The sequence below is a fragment of the Somniosus microcephalus genome, chromosome 1 (assembly GCF_052327205.1).
Source record: "Somniosus microcephalus isolate GS21.2 chromosome 1, FLI_Smic_1.0, whole genome shotgun sequence".
Lineage (NCBI taxonomy): Eukaryota > Metazoa > Chordata > Chondrichthyes > Squaliformes > Somniosidae > Somniosus > Somniosus microcephalus.
The window spans coordinates 142,370,128-142,386,004 of NC_140987.1; the positions used below are offsets into that span (position 1 = coordinate 142,370,128).

Consider the following 15,877-nt stretch of genomic DNA (forward strand, 5'->3'; position numbering starts at 1 on the left):
TACAGCTTGATTACAGATAGATTTGGCATTACAAATTGGCACTGAATTGATCCAAGACACTAAATTTTATAAGGAAGATAATTGATGGAGGTAGAATTACATCCTACTTCAAAATATAACATTTCTGTATTATGTATTTTCTTTATTACTTTTGTTACATATAGGATAATATGATTGTTTTTTTAAACAAGTTGTGCTCAGATGGATGCGATCTCGCTCTGCTGGCAACAAATGGCGATCTAATGCTGGAGGTCTGCAGCATACATGCCGTCCGACTGCATTTGATTTGCGGATTAAACATAATGCAGAAACATTTTCCTGGGCTAATTTGATTAGGCCTCATCAAAGTGTTAATGGTTATACAGGGAGGGTACAGGGGGGCAGTTTGTGGGGGGGGGGGGATGCCAGTGGGGCCCACTAAGCAACTGGCAAGAGGCTGCAAGTCCTTTGAAAGCAGTTTTGGAGAGGCCTGCAGCAGTTCCCATTAACGACTGCTGGTTAGGCCACTCCATGTCTGAGACCACTGGGCAGAGTGTCTGCGGTGCACAGTCCGCCCATTGGTACCTAAAAATTACAACTGGCGTAGGACTTTGATTTAATCCTTAAAATAAGGCTCCTACCTATTTCAGGTGGGAACACTGGGTGCTCATTTCAAGGCCAGGCGATAGGATTTTAAAATGTTTTTGTCCACCACCCAGTTTTTTGGTGTGAACAGGGTAGTAGGCAGATGAAAATCGCCCCCTGGGGGTTCAAGGCTAGGACAGGGGCTATGGGGGGGGGGGGGTGGGGGAAGCAGGATAGGAAGCTGAATGGATAGTCTCCATTTTGGTGACAACCAATACCAAGCTTATATAAAATGCAAATTTCAGTTGGACAGAAAAAGAGGCAATTTATTGATAAGAAAATCAAATTGCCATGATGCAGAACAGTTTAATATTTTGTGCTGAAAGTAATCTCAACCAATACAAGTAATCTACAGTCTCTGTACAGTTAAGCATAGGACATCCTAAATTACTAACTATTTTATTCTTACAAAAGCACACTGCTGAATACACATCATCTAGCCTGAAATTACATTTTAGCTATCAATCTATCACATGTTCTTTAAACTTGGCAATAGCTACATACTCAAAAGAGAAAAGTAAATTGTCCAATGTCTGGGGAATAAAAAGCAAAATATTAAATATATTTTCCCCAGGGAAGAGTTCTGTAGGTTACCAATCAAACATCAACTAGGACAACCCCTCAATTATGACTCCATGTCTGCTGTTCTAAAATCCATCATCAAAGTAATGGTGGTGAAGGGGAAGGAGAATAGGGGTCAGCTGTGGTAGGCTCATGTTGCTGCCAAGAACAATTAGCTTCAACCCTTCATTGATGGTTGCAAACATTGCTCCTTCATCTTTCTCATCTACAAAAAGATTGAAGCACAGAAATTGTGGCAGTGCTATTATACTACCAGAGGTGTAGCAGTACAGAGCTACTGCTCACCACTCTATCCCAGCCATGACCTTACCCCATATTGGAGCTTGGTGCTCACCCTGGTGAACCGGACGGGAAGTCAGAGCAGCTCCTTGTATTTCCTACATTACACAGTGACTACACTTCAAAAGTAATTCATTGCCTATAAAGTGCTTTGGGACATCCTGAGGTTGTGAAAGGTGCTATATAAATGCAAGTCTTTCTTTCTCTTTTCCTTACCACTCCTTGGGCCAAAAACTGTAAGGATGGAAATGAACTAATTGGCGACTCCCTGGACAGTATGCCCAAGATTCAAAGGCAATCAAGTTGTTTGAATACTGCTTAGTGGGGCCTACATACTTCCTGCATGCATCTGTACTGCTGAGTATAACAGGTGTATCTGGTGTGATTTCGAGGGGAGCATGTCAGACATGCCCCCAAAAGTTATGTTGGGATGGAGAAATGATGAGAGGAAGAAGCATCCATGCTGCAAGGCCAAGGAAGGGACAGAAACCTAACAGTTTTTGCCCCGATTTATGTCCCCTCTGCTCCTGGGATACCAGACTTTCATCCCAAAAAATAGCGGAAGTTGCAGGCTCTTGGTTTTAGGCTTTTCATGAAAACAATGAATAGGTTTAACCTCACTGAGCATTGATAACGAGAGGATTTATTTGGTGCCTCCATCTATCTAGGCCACCAAGCTATCATACCCTCTGCTTTATGCTTCCCGGATTTGGTTGTGTTGGCTGAAAAAGTTGAGTAAGTTTGTACTGTCATTCTCTTAATATAATCAAGTTAAACTTCATTATTCCATCTGTTCATTGACTGAAAAAATACTTGTAATATCTCAGTAGCACTATCACTACATTAAATGATTTTCAACCTTACATTGTGAAAAAAAGATTTTAAATGGCTAACAGGTACAGAATTCTCCAGAAATGTCAGTGATGTAAATACTTCAGTATTTATTATTTTGAAATATTTAGTCTTGTGAATTTTACTTATCTTAACACATTACAGAAGCATGAATTGGGGATTGCAACTGACAACCTTACTTCTATTGATGGAATTTCATGATGATCTCACATCAGTCGAGTTGTTTACAAAGTGTCTGTGTCTAGGCTGCCATAACGAAGTTTGATTTAAAAAAAATAAAATACCTAATAAAAAGACTGAGGAAGTAGCAATAACAACTTAAGTGTACAGTCATCTTCCTTTATAACATTTAGATTTATGGAGCAATTCAGATTTCCCCTGAAATGTTATCAAAATATGCACAAAAATTACGTTACAAGTTAGAAAATGGTACACTTTATATAATTAATGCCATTTGTAATTTCTTGCATAGGTATAGTACCAAGATGGCAATAATATTTCAAGTATCAACGGCCAAGATTTAAAGATATCAGCCCTGATACGCCTATCCCCACCCCTTCAGGACGGTGCTCCTCCGGTTCAGCTCGCCACATCCCTGAATTATATGATTTTATGAATTTGGTGCCCCAGGGCACAAGCATGGCTTGCTCACACGTCCAGCGCATCACACTCTTGGCAGGGTGTTGCACTGGGAATCGGAGTCAGGGCTCTAAAAGGCCACAAGGAAATGCATCTTGGTAGAAGAGCCAAGATCTGCCAATTGTGACCTTTGCCACTAATCCCAAAGTTTGCAGGATCAGGGGGTAGTTCCCATGATCTGCATGGCATTGGCAGCACCTGTGGCTGCACCTGTGGTGTCCACTCCACTGAAGATCCAGTGAAAGTCCAATGTAAGTAGCTGGGTCCTAGGGAAAGAGGTTGTTAAGTTCCCTTCAGGAGAAACTTTTTGATGCCCCTGCAGCCCCCAGCTGTCTAGAAATAATTTAAAAATATGTATTTAGCGTCGAGGGTCCAGACCACAAATCTGGCTTGGGCCACTACCACCAGCTAGTCACCAGCCGTACCAATGCCGACTATGCGTCGAGTCTCTAACTAGGCTTGGGGCGCCGGAACTACGACATTTGGAGTCCCCTACATCAAGGCCTACTCCTGTACATCGTTTGCCTGGTAAGAGGCACGTGGAAGCTCTGCCCCAACAAAGCCATTTAGGAAACTTGGGCGCAAGGTCAGGACCATAACTAAATCCCTTCCTAGTTTCTGGCCATTCAGATGGACTTGAACTGAAGTTACTGTGGAGGTTTGCCAGAACAGTGTGGATTTTCAGCCCTCAGGATTTCAACTGTAGGCCTGTCTTGCCAACCTCAGGGCCTTCTGGCTGCTGTTGGAGAACAGTCAATTGCCTGAGGTCCAAGTATCCAGTGGCTCAGTGTAAAGACTTTCTTTGCAGTCCTCTGTGCTTTGCTGCTGGGCCTCCTTGGACCCTTTGGTCTGAGGAGGATCCTGTTACAAAACCCAGCACCAGCTTCCTGGAGCACCACTGTAAATGGGTGTTCCTTAGGCAAAGAATGAGGAAAATGAGACAGGAGGGCCAGGAATACCCCTCCCTCAACATTTACCTGACAATGCTGAATCTGTGCCTATTGCTGGCACAGAACCAGATCCACCCATTTGAAAAGCCCCAAAAATCGGGATGGCGTAATAATTATCCATCCCCTTTTCTTCTCAGTAGTGTCTGGAAAGTGTACATAACCCAGACACTACAGTGTCTACTGCAGGAATTGGAAACATCCCAAACCAGTGTCAACAAACTTCTAATCTTAGGTATATAAACCCTGGTTCTTTGGTAATGAGTTTAGTTTACCTGGTCAAATGTTGTGTAATGTTCCTCTATTGATTTAACCATAAATTTGTTCAACCGGTCAACGAACTTAAGACCTGGATTTGGTAGGTAACGGCAAAATGGGAGAAAGTCTGCAATATTTCCAGAAGCAAATGCTCTCATCACCTCATGATTAGCTTGGACAATACTGAGAAATTCTTTGTCATTATGATCGTGCCTCTTGCCAAAACAAAGAGCACAGATGACATTTGCCACAGCACTGGTGATAGGCCCAGCTGGATCAAATCCAACCTCCTGTTCTGCAAGATTCAACAATACTTTGATTAACTCTGTAACCTCAGCACATACATGTTCTTCAAGGAGGCACGAGTATGTTGAGTTCTGAGCTTCTGTCAGTGAAAAAGTCCTCAGGGCACTCTTAGCGATCTTTTTGTGTAACTTCCAACCTTCCCCATATTTCTCAGTGAATGTCAGACTTGGCCCTTGGGCTATAACTGAAAAACTGTAGAGGTCTGGTCTTCCAGCAAACACCTCTCCTTGTTTGATCAATGCTTGTTTAATTGTTTCCATACCACTCACCACTACCACTGGTTTCATTCCTAGCTTTATACAAAAGACATCTCCATACTTTTCACGCATTTCAGTAAGTGTTAAGTGAGGGTATTCTCCCAACTGCAACAGATTTCCAATAATTGGCCATGACTTGGGGCCTGGAGGGAAGCTGACATCATTTACATTTTTTCTTCTACCTTTGATGATGATGATGAGAAGAACAATTGCAAAAGTAACAAGACCAACCGTAACTTCAGAGGGTGAAAGCATAAGCTCTTCCTGAAAAAATCTCCTTCCTGCCATTTTCACTGAAAAAATCTGTCCAATTCTTCAAACCTGAAAGATAAAAATGGATAAGTTATAAAAATTCAGATCAGCACAAAATCCATTTTCAAAGAGCCATGGAGAAACAGAGAACCATTGTGAGCTGATCTACCAGCTCAAAGCTCCCCAAAAAATCTCTTGCATCTTTAGCCAACAAACATGCCACAACCCAAGAAAACATGCCAAAAATGCTGCAACTGTAATAATCATTGGCCCAAAGCTACAGAAGTGGGCACTAAAGGAAGTGTGTTCTCACCTTCCTTGATCTCACCAGTCTCCACTGAACTGATGTAAGAATTACAGAGGAGACAAAGGGAGAAAAATTGAGTCACGCCCCCTTTGGGGCACTAAGTTAGCAGTCCCTGCGCCCAAAATTGAATGGTAGCGCCCCAAGCAGCTTGGGGTGCTCCTATTGAATATTGCGGTGCTATGTGTAGCAGTGCCACGTGCACTGGCACGTAGTGCCACGTCACTACAGGCCTCCCTTCCCTGATTAAAGAGGAGGGGAGTAGCGCAGTGTGCACTGGGTCCCTGCTGGACCACCAGGGAGCGGGGTGCCGGCAAAAGAGCCCAGCACTCAAGAGGAGCACTGGTCTGACCGATTGCAGCCGGCACCCCGTAGGAGGAGGCGAGAGGGGGCAGGTACTGGCAGGCGGCCCAAAAAAATATGGCTGCCCGACACCGGCCCTTTAATTTGCGCCACCATGGCTGCAAACACGGCACCCTGACCCTGTTGGACCTAGCGTCCGGCGGTAGGTCAAGGGGCGCGACTGAAGTTTGCAGCCAGGGCGCGAGCAGGGCGCTGTGCACAGCGATGATGTAATCACCAGAGGCTCAGCGCCATGGGGCACTACCGCGCCGCTAACCTCCCGTTGAATTTCATGGGAAGCGTTAGCGGCACTGAGCCCGGGTGCAAAGCAACCGAATTTTTCACCAAAAAACTTGGTTAACAAAAGTACTTTATTCTAAGCACAAGCGAGTTTTAATGTATCTCAGTATTTAAGCAGTAATTTATCCTTTTTCCCCTCTGAGTAGGGCGTGTAGTCTGGAGTTTCTCTTGTTCTTTCCTTCTTTGATGGTCACTCTCTACAAGTGAACTGGGCAAACTCCTCCCCCATATATGCCTCCAGGCAGCACAGCTAATTTTGTTTCTGCAGCCCAAGTAAATTTATGGGGGAATAAGGGCGCAATACGCCATTGACAGCTGTAACAACAGCTGATGCCAGTTCCAACACCGCATGCCATATCGGTGTTGCCGGTAACGCTGCCGATAAACTCGATCACCAGGGACCTCACCATCATGGAGATCATGACATCAGTGAGTGTGCAACGCTCACTGGACATCCGATCTCCAACATTGGATTTAGCCACTTACCTTAACGACAGTGCAGAACAATGACAGGCAGAGCTGGCGTCTACCAGCAGGAAGCAGGCTGCAGCAGCATTATTTAAAGGCACCATCCCCAATCAGCTGTATCTGACAGGATTTTGCAGTTTCAGTGCCACTTTGCTACTTCCTGCAAGTGAAACAGCTCTCTTTACTTATTTCAAGTTTTTCTGGTGACAGGGAATGCTGATTCAAGTGCAGAAGTCACCCATTATTTGTTAAAGGCTTCTGCTCACATCACTTCCTCACAGTCATGGGGGTTGCGGGATTACCTCAGGAGGATGATGAGGCAGAGAAGGATGAGGATGAGGAGGAAGAGGAACAGGGAGGGCGGGCAGAGGCAGCAAGACAATCGGCCTTCTGGAAAGGCTGTCCATGACCGGCTCACCAGACTCTTATTCACATGAATGAAACCCCAGATCCCCGTAGCTCAGCACATCCCCATCATACGATCCCTGTCTCATGGTGTATCACAGCATCCTCCAGCAAAATGGTGAAGAGAGAGACCATAAAATATTCCAAACACACCCAATAAATGTATCTATCAACATATCACACATATGATATGAATTCTAATAACTAATAACCCTTATGCCTGCCATAGTTGAATAGCTGTTATTGTGTGCAAGGTGTGAGATGTGGGTGTGAGTGTTGCTAGGTAGAGATTGTTGGTGGGCGAGTGCTGGGGGTATGGTGCATTCAGCAGTGTGTGAAGCTTGTGGTATGTAGCCTTTGTTGAAGCCTTCACTCACCCTGACCACCCGTGTGAGGTCATTAAATTTCTTCCTGCACTGGATGTGGGTCCTGGGGACCACAGTGCTGCCCATGATGTGGTGTACCATCTCCCTCCACATAGTCTGGCAGACTTGTGGCGAGGGCCTCCTGCCAGTTGGCAGGTACAGGACTGTCCACCTTCTCTCCATCGCTACAACCAATGCCTCCAAAGCTTCCTCGGAAAACCTCCGAGCTCTCTGATATACCTATCAATTCATCCAATGAAAAGCGACGAGTTAAGAAAGTAACTATAGGTTTTTATTGGCTAAATAACAGAGCCCACCCTCGTGGGTGATCGGATCCAGCAAGGAGGGATACCAGCCAGTCGACCACCTTTATACCTGGGCAGGTAGGTGGAGCCATGGGCGGAGTCAGCAGTGGTTAGCCCAGGTATAACAGCGCGACAGGAGGCGACCTCGTGTAGTGATACACTATGGTTATCACTGTTTACACTGTTGTAACGATATAACAGTGATAACCATAGTGTAACGATAGTGAACGATAAAAGTGGTTTACCACATTCACCCCTTGTTTAGATTTGAGTCCGGCGGGGTGAAGTGTACTACCAGTTCGGGTATGTCAGTCTGTCCGGAGGCCTCGTAAGTCTTTCTGATCGGCGCAGCAGCGGCGGCGGTGTTGCAGTATCCAGTGTTAATGCTGGTGTCTGCGTGGTCGATGAAGGCTCGTGGGGTTCCGGCATGCCGTCTACCTGGGCTGGATTTGGGGGGGTGGTGGGGGGTAACGGTGGTGTCTCAGGGGTGCAAGGTCTCGTAAGGAGACTGTGTCCTCCCGCCCGTCTGGGTATGCCACATAGGCGTACTGGGGGTTGGCGTGCAGGAGGTCCACCCTCTCAGCCAGGGGGTCCGTTTTATGGGCCCTCACGTGCTTTCGCAGCAAGATGGGCCCCGGAGAAGTCAGCCAAGTTGGCAGCGTGGTTCCCGTAGTCGACTTCCTGGGGAAAACAAACATTCGTTCATGGGGGGTGGCGTTAATGGCAGTGCAAAGCAGTGACCGGATGGAATGCAGCGCTGCCGGGAGGACTTCCTGCCAGCGAGAGGTTGGGAGGCCCTTAGACTTTAGGGCTAAGAGAACGGCCTTCCAGACAGTCGCGTTTTCTCTTTCCACCTGGCCGTTCCCCCGGGGGTTGTAGCTGGTGGTCCTGCTTGCAGCGATACCTCTCGCTAATAGGAACTGGCGAAGTTCCTTGCTCATGAAGGAGGAGCCCCGGTCGCTATGTATATAGTTCGGGAACCCGAACAAGGCGAAGAGGTCGTTCAGGCATTTGATGACCGTGGTGCTGGTCATGTCTGGGCAGGGGAAGGCAAAGGGGAAACGGGAGTACTCATCAATAATGTTGAGGAAGTACACATTGCGGTCAGAGGACGGGAGGGGCCCCTTAAAATCGATGCTCAAGCGCTCGAAGGGGCGGGTGGCCTTGATCAGGCTTGCTCTGTCCGGCCTAAAGAAATGCGGTTTGCATTCGGCACAGGTTTGGCAGTTCCTGGTCATGGTCCTGACCTCCTCGATGGAGTAGGGCAGGTTGCGGGCCTTAATGAAGTGGTAAAGTCTGGTGACCCCGGGGTGGCAGAGGTCATTGTGGAGGGTCTGCAGTCTATCAGTTTGCACGTTGGCGCATGTACTTCGTGATAGAGCATCTGGGGGTTCGTTCAGTTTACCAGGCCGGTACAAGATATCATAATCATAGGTGGAGAGCTCGATTCTCCACCTCAAGATCTTGTCGTTCTTGATTTTGCCCCTCAGTTTGTTATTAAACATAAAAGCGACCGAACGCTGGTCGGTGAGGAGGGTAAATCGTTTGCCTGCCAGGTAATGCCTCCAGCGTCGTACAGCCTCCACGATCGCCTGGGCCTCCTTCTTGACTGAAGAGTGTCGGATCTCAGGGCCCTGGAGGGTCCTTGAGAAGAAGGCCACCGGTCTCCCCTCCTCGTTGAGGGTTGCGGCTAGGGCAAAGTCGGATGCATCGCTCTCCACTTGGAAAGGAATAGACTCATCCACCGCGTGCATTGTGGCCTTAGCAATGTCTCCCTTAATGAGGGAGAAGGCTGCGCACGCTTCTGCCGTCAGGGGGAAGGAGGTGGACTTCATGAGGGGTCTGGCTTTGTCCGCATAATTTGGCACCCATTGGGCATAGTAGGCGAAGAGCCCCAGGGTTCTCTTCAGCGCCTTTGGACAGTGGGGGAGGGGAAGCTCCATGAGGGGGCGCATTCTTTCGGGGTCGGGGCCGATGACTCCGTTCTCTACTACGCAGCCGAGGATGGCAAGGCGCGAGGTGTTAAACACACATTTCTCCTTATTGTAGGTGAGGTTCAGCCGTTGGGCCGTACGGAGGAATCTTTCCAGATTAACATCGTGGTCCTGCCGGTCGCGGCCGCAGATGGTGACGTTATCTAGATAGGGGAACGTGGCGTGCAGCCCGTTCTGGTCAACCATCCGGTCCATCTCCCTTTGGAAGACCGAAACCCCGTTGGTGACGCCGAAGGGAACCCTAAGGAAGTGGTAGAGGCGGCCGTTCACCTCGAAGGCTGTATACTGGCGGTCCTCAGGGCGGATAGGGAGTTGGTGATAGGCCGACTTAAGGTCGATGGTGGAGAATACCAGGTACTGCGCAATCTGATTGACCATATCAGATATGCGGGGAAGGGGGTATGCGTCCAGCTGGGTGTACCGGTTTATGGTTTGGCTGTAGTCGATGACTAGGCGGTTTTTATCGCCGGTCTTAACGACTACGACCTGGGCACGCCAGGGGCTGTTGCTCCTCTCGATGATGCCCTCCTTCAGGAGACACTGCACCTCACAGCTGATAAAAGCTCTGTCCCCGGCGCTGTACCGCCTGCTCTTGGTGGCGACGGGTTTACAGTCGCGGGTGAGGTTAGCGAACAGGGAGGGGGGCGGGACCTTGAGGGTGGATGGGCCGCAGGTGGTATGCGGTGGGCGGTTTAAAGGCTGCTGGTTGTCGACTGTGAGTGGGGGGAGGGGTCCACCGTATGCCAAAGTGACACTTTGCAGGTGGGATTGGAAGTCCAGCCCTAGTAGGACGGCAGCGCAGAGCTGGGGCAGGACGAGGAGTTTAAAATTTTTATACTCCGTGCCCCTAACCGACAGGGTCACAATACAGTAGCCGCTGATGTCTGTAGAATGGGACCTCGATGCCATCGAGATCCGGTTGCGCATTGGCCGGACAGTGAGGGAGTAGTGGCTCACCGTGTCTGGATGTATGAAACTCTCCGTGCTTCCGCTGTCGAACAGGCAGGTCGTGGCGTGGCCATTTACTTTGATGTCCATCATGGACTTGGACAGGTGATGCGGGCGAGCTTGGTCCAGTGTGACGGAGGCTAGTGTATGGCTGAGCGAGCTGCTGTAGTCTGCGGGTGAGGCGGTGGTCGGGTCTGGCGACAAGGTGGCGGTCGACTGTGGTGGACAAAATGGTGGCGCCCACGAGGTTGAATAAGATGGCTGCCCCCACAACTCACATGAGGCATTGCTGGTGTTGGTTGCCTTGATCAAAGATGGCCGCCCCCACGACTCACACGAGGGGATACTGGCATCTGTGGCCTGGATGAAAGATGGCCGCCCCCACAATTTGCATGAGGCACTGCTGGCGTCTGTGGCTCTCCCCCTGCAGGCCTTAGCAAAGTGGCCTTTCTTCTGGCAATGGGAGCAAGTCGCGTTTCTCGCAGGGCAGCGCGTCCTCGGGTGTTTCGCCTGGCCACAGAAGAAGCAGCCGGCGGCCCGATCGTGGGGGACCGATGTTGCAGCCGGTACCGGGGGTGGCGGTCCCGATCGGTTCTGGGACGCCGACGCGGAGGTAGGTCCCGGAGGCGGCATTGCGAGGGGTATTGCGGCCGGGGTCGGGCCGGAGTCCCAGGGTCGCGCAGTACAGTACCTGGAATACACCTCGAGGTCCCGATGGGCCACTTCCAGGGAGCGGGCGAGGGCTGCAGCTGTGTTCAGGTCGAGGTCCTTTGATTCGAGCAGTCTTTGCCGTGAGTGGTTGGACCGAAGGCCTTTCACGAAGGCATCGCGGATATTCTCTTCAGTATTTTCTGCAGCCGTTACCGCTTTAAAGTCACAGTCCCTGCCGAGTGTTTGTAGCGCCCGTAAAAATTCATCTACAGACTCTCCTGGCTGTTGCGGGCGGGATCTTAGGAGGTGTCTGGCATACATAGAATTTACCGGGCTCCGGTACTGCTGTTTCAGCAGGTTGATGGCGGCCTCGTATGTAGTAAGGTCCTGTATGAGTGTGAATACTTTAGGGCTCACTTGGGCGGTCAGAACACTTAGTTTGGATCTCTGAGGCACGCCGGATTCTCCCAGGTAGGATTCGAAACAGCTCAGCCAGTGTTTGAAGTCGAGGGCTGAGTTTGCTGCCTGTGGGTTTAGATCCAGGTACGGCGGTCGGAGGGCTCGCAGCCAGGCTGGCTATTGTGGCTGTTGTAGCTGGGCGTCTGGCTGGTCTGACGGGTCGTTAGACATTTTTAAAATTTAGCCAATAAAATTGATATACCTATCAATTCATCCAATGAAAAGCGACGAGTTAAGAAAGTAACTATAGGTTTTTATTGGCTAAATAACAGAGCCCACCCTCATGGGTGATCGGATCCAGCAAGGAGGAATACCAGCCAGTCGACCACCTTTATACCTGGGCAGGTAGGTGGAGCTATGGGCGGAGTCAGCAGTGGTCAGCCCAGGTATAACAGCATGACAGGAGGCGACCTCGTGTAGTGATACAACAGTGTAAACAGTGATAACCATAGTGTAACGATATAACAGTGATAACCATAGTGTAACGATAGTGAACAATAAAAGTGGTTTACCACACTCTCACCCTGGGGCAGCGATCTGCCATCAGGATTTGCAAATAAGTGTTCCTTCTCCTTATCCTTCTTCTTATGGTTGTTGAGGCAGCTGCAAACCCAACAATGCTGAGAAGGAGGTGCTGCAGCATCAATGAACTTCCCCTTTAAGTAGTGAAAAAAGCTTGTTGCAGTCATTACTTGCATTTAGAGTGCCCCCGATATTAGTCCACCTTTTCAGTGTAACGCCAGTGTGCTTGGGTTTTTAGACGAGAATCATGACTGCAATAGTTTTAATGAGGAGTGAGGATGAATTTTGCGTGATGATTTTCACCTGATGCTACTTAACCATTTTTAGTCTAAACACTGCCCATTCCGTGGCAAAAGTGAATTCAAGTCTTTTACGGCTGCTCTGAAAACAAACTACAACTGTACAAGAACTTTAATTGCACAATTTAGTGAATTTTAGACACATATATCTGAAGACTTGCAATGGATTTCCATAAATGTAAAATTCTACGGGGGCGAAATTCCAATTGTTAGCACCTCCGATGGGGCACAAATGGCTTTTCGTTCCCTCCCCCCCCACCCCCGAGGATGCGCCTCCTGCAAAATTCCACAGGAGGTCAGTAGTGGCGCTACCGGGTATCACCCCGATCTTCTGCGCTCGGAGATCATGATGTCATCTCTGGGCAGTGTGCCCCGGTAGCGCCTTGAGAGAAAAATACCCCCTCGTGCCCCGCAGCAGCGCCGGGCAATGTTACCGACTGCTGCAGGGGTCACAAACAGTAAGGCCGCCCGCTCGCAGGGCACCATTTAAAGACGTGGTGGCCGGCCAACATGAAAAAAAGCACCGGACGCAGGCTGATCACACGGCACTCCTGCACCCCAGTGCTCCAGCAGATGCCAAAAAAAATGCATAGCTCGCAGCCCTTCCCTTTAATTGAGAAAGAGCCCCTGCAACGTGGCAGCGCCACATCGCCCCGGATCGGGACTTTCCCTGCCTCTTGCGCTCCAAGAGGCGAGTAGAGTGCTTGATTTAGCGCTACATTTCCCTCCTGGAGCAAAAAATGGGAATTTCTCAAATGTTTAACTTTTCAATCATTTTTGACTTAGCGACCCAAATGGCCCTCTAGGGGAATTTCTCCCAAAACTAATCAAGTTTCAAGACTTAGGTTCCTACTGAGAATAAGAGGCAGGCTACATCAGAAATTATTAGCTGCCATAACCAAACCATTGTTACATTTTGCATTTCTAGGTTCGCCTGCTCTACCGCCACAACTGCACTGAATGTAAGGCAGTCAAGAAGTCGAGAGGAAATTCACCCCCTAACTTTTAACAAACAATTATATTGTAAAAGATAGAATGAATATCTGGGTCCTCGATATTTTCCTTTTTCAAAAATAAATATAAATTTATCAATGCTACTGTAAAATCTATTAACAGAATGTATGCTAATAACAATTGGAAAGTATTGCTGCAGAAAAACATTGTTTCAATTTCAAAAAGCAAATTCTAGCCCTACTAGGAAATTTCGGTTACATTAAAGATGTAGACAACCACTAGCTTGTTTAAATAAAATAGTCAGTACAGTCGTTTATTTTTAATATTCGATATTTAATTCCAAATACATCGTGTATTCATCCAAATTCACAGCCTCAAAGTCGAAAAAATTCAACCACCCAAAATCTTTCATTACGATTTAGAATATTGCAATATTGAAAGTAACTATTAGAAACGCTGTTTTGTAAATAAAACATAGTGTAATTCATTGGACTTGAAATAAACTTTGTTATATTATACTTCGACCCAAATTTGCAACAGGTAGGAGGTCTCTAAAGTTGAATTTATAGTCAGCTAAATGAAAAGGAAAAATAATTATTAACCGTACTATGCCACATGTAAGCGTCAATAACCATGCAATCATCGTTTTCCCGACAGAAATGTAAAAAGTCTCAGAAACAGCCACTTACTCTGAGAGCTCTGCAGCAGCAGCTCTCGACACTGGCCTCAGCTCTTCCACTGCTCGTGCACGGACTGCCAGGCGCGCTCCCAACAGCGGGTGTATTGCAGAGTGAGTGACGTCAACACAGCTCTTAAAGCATTGGATTTCAAAATCCGCCCACGTGCAAATGACTGATGATTGGCAAGGTGTGCGAATTTGGAAACATCCAATAAAGTGGAAGAAATAAACTAAGCTGAGCCATTGGAAAGTCAAGAATAACAGGCATGGCATAAAACAAGACTGTCAATGGGCACCTCCCACTGCCAATGAGCGAGGTGTGCAGTTGCTAGTTAGCTGCACATCTGAGTAAGCCTGAGGTATTGACCAGCACCAAAAATATTAGCATGGTTAAAAGAAGCAAGCTGTGTCCATCACACAGGGGACAGTAAAGCCAATGCTTCAATCCAGCTTGCCACTGCAAGTCATAGAAACATAGAAGATAGGAGCAGGAGTAGGCCATTCGGCCCCTCGAGCCTGCTCCGCCATTCAATGAGATCATGGCTGATCATCCAAACTCAGTACCCTGTCCCTGCCTTCTCCCCATATCCCTTGATCCCTTTAGCCTTAAGAAATATATCTAACTCCTTCTTGAATATATTTAAGAATGAATTGGCCTCAACTGCCTTCTGTGGTAGAGAATTCCACAGGTTCACCACTCTCTGGGTGAAGAAATTCCTCCTCATCTCTGTCCTAAATGGCTTACCCCTTATCTTTAGACTGTGACCCCTGGTTCTGGACTCCCCAGCCATCGGGGACCATCAAGTCACAAATTTTCTTCAATTATTATTTGGAGCAACAGTCCTCTTGCTAATTACAAGAAGCACTTCAATCAATCAGCTGTCACCTTGAAGGCCTGATTTCATATAGGAAGGATGGGCATTGGTTATAGCATAAAAGCAGCTAGTGCACAGTCCTGACTAAAAAAAAGTAAGCTTTTAAAGTTAAAACACATTCTGATAGTCTGCAATCATTTTAATGATTGAAAAGAACTGATAGAAATACTGCAGCTTCAAATTCCTGGGTGTATTCATTACGGAGGACTTAACGTGGTCTCATCACATCAACGTTGTAACCAAGAAGGCATGCCAATGCCTGTTCTTCCTCAGGAGACTGAAGAAATTTGGAATGGCCCCCCAGATTCTCACCAACTTCTACCGGTGCACCATCGAGAGTATCCTGTCCGGCTGCATCACTACCTGGTATGGCAACTGCACCGCCACAGACCGCAAGGCTCTACAGATGGTAGTGAAAGCTGCACAACACACTATAGGAATTAAACTACCTGCTGTGCAGGATATCTACCCCGAGAGGTGCCGGGGGAAGGCCCTGAGAATCATTAAAGACGCGAGTCACCCCAGCCACAACCTCTTCGCCCTGCTCCCGTCCGGTAAGAGATACCGAAGCATACGGTCTCGTACCAACAGGTTTCGAAACAGCTTCTACCCCCAGGCCATAAGACTCATGAACGATTAATTTATTATTATTTATTACTGTTGTTTTATTTATTATTACTGTCTTTCTATTAGTATTTCTATTAGTATTTTTATCATTGTTATGCCATATTTATTCCAATGTTGGGAGGACTCGTAAAAATCAACATTTCATTGTGCAGTACACACGTCTGCTGCATATATGACAAATAAAATTGAATTGAATTGAATTGAATTGAATTGTGGCATGAGAGAGAAAGAGATGCTGGCAAAAAGGTGATAGATTGGGGAACGAGAAAGATTAGTGAGAGACAGCAAACAGTGGGAAATGAGAGAAGATAAATTGTATGGAATAATTGTTTTTTAAATTTGTCCTCAAGGTTTGACTGAACTGGTAAGGCTGATTTTTGCCCA

The 15,877-nt window shown here is 47.5% G+C and overlaps 1 protein-coding gene across 1 annotated transcript in view; it reads right to left on the bottom strand.

Moving 5' to 3' along the window:
* The window catches only part of cyp1d1 (cytochrome P450, family 1, subfamily D, polypeptide 1), a 145,808-nt gene extending 131,723 nt beyond the window's left edge, over positions 1 to 14,085 (bottom strand). Inside the window, exons 1-2 of the mRNA XM_085986303.1 lie at positions 14,002 to 14,085; positions 4,199 to 5,065 (exon numbers count right to left, since the gene is read on the bottom strand). Of these exons, the coding sequence (XP_085842429.1) occupies positions 4,199 to 5,032 (834 nt within the window). The 5' untranslated portion in view covers positions 5,033 to 5,065; positions 14,002 to 14,085. The remainder of the gene's footprint in view (positions 1 to 4,198; positions 5,066 to 14,001) is intronic.
* Positions 14,086 to 15,877: the final 1,792 nt, after the last annotated feature.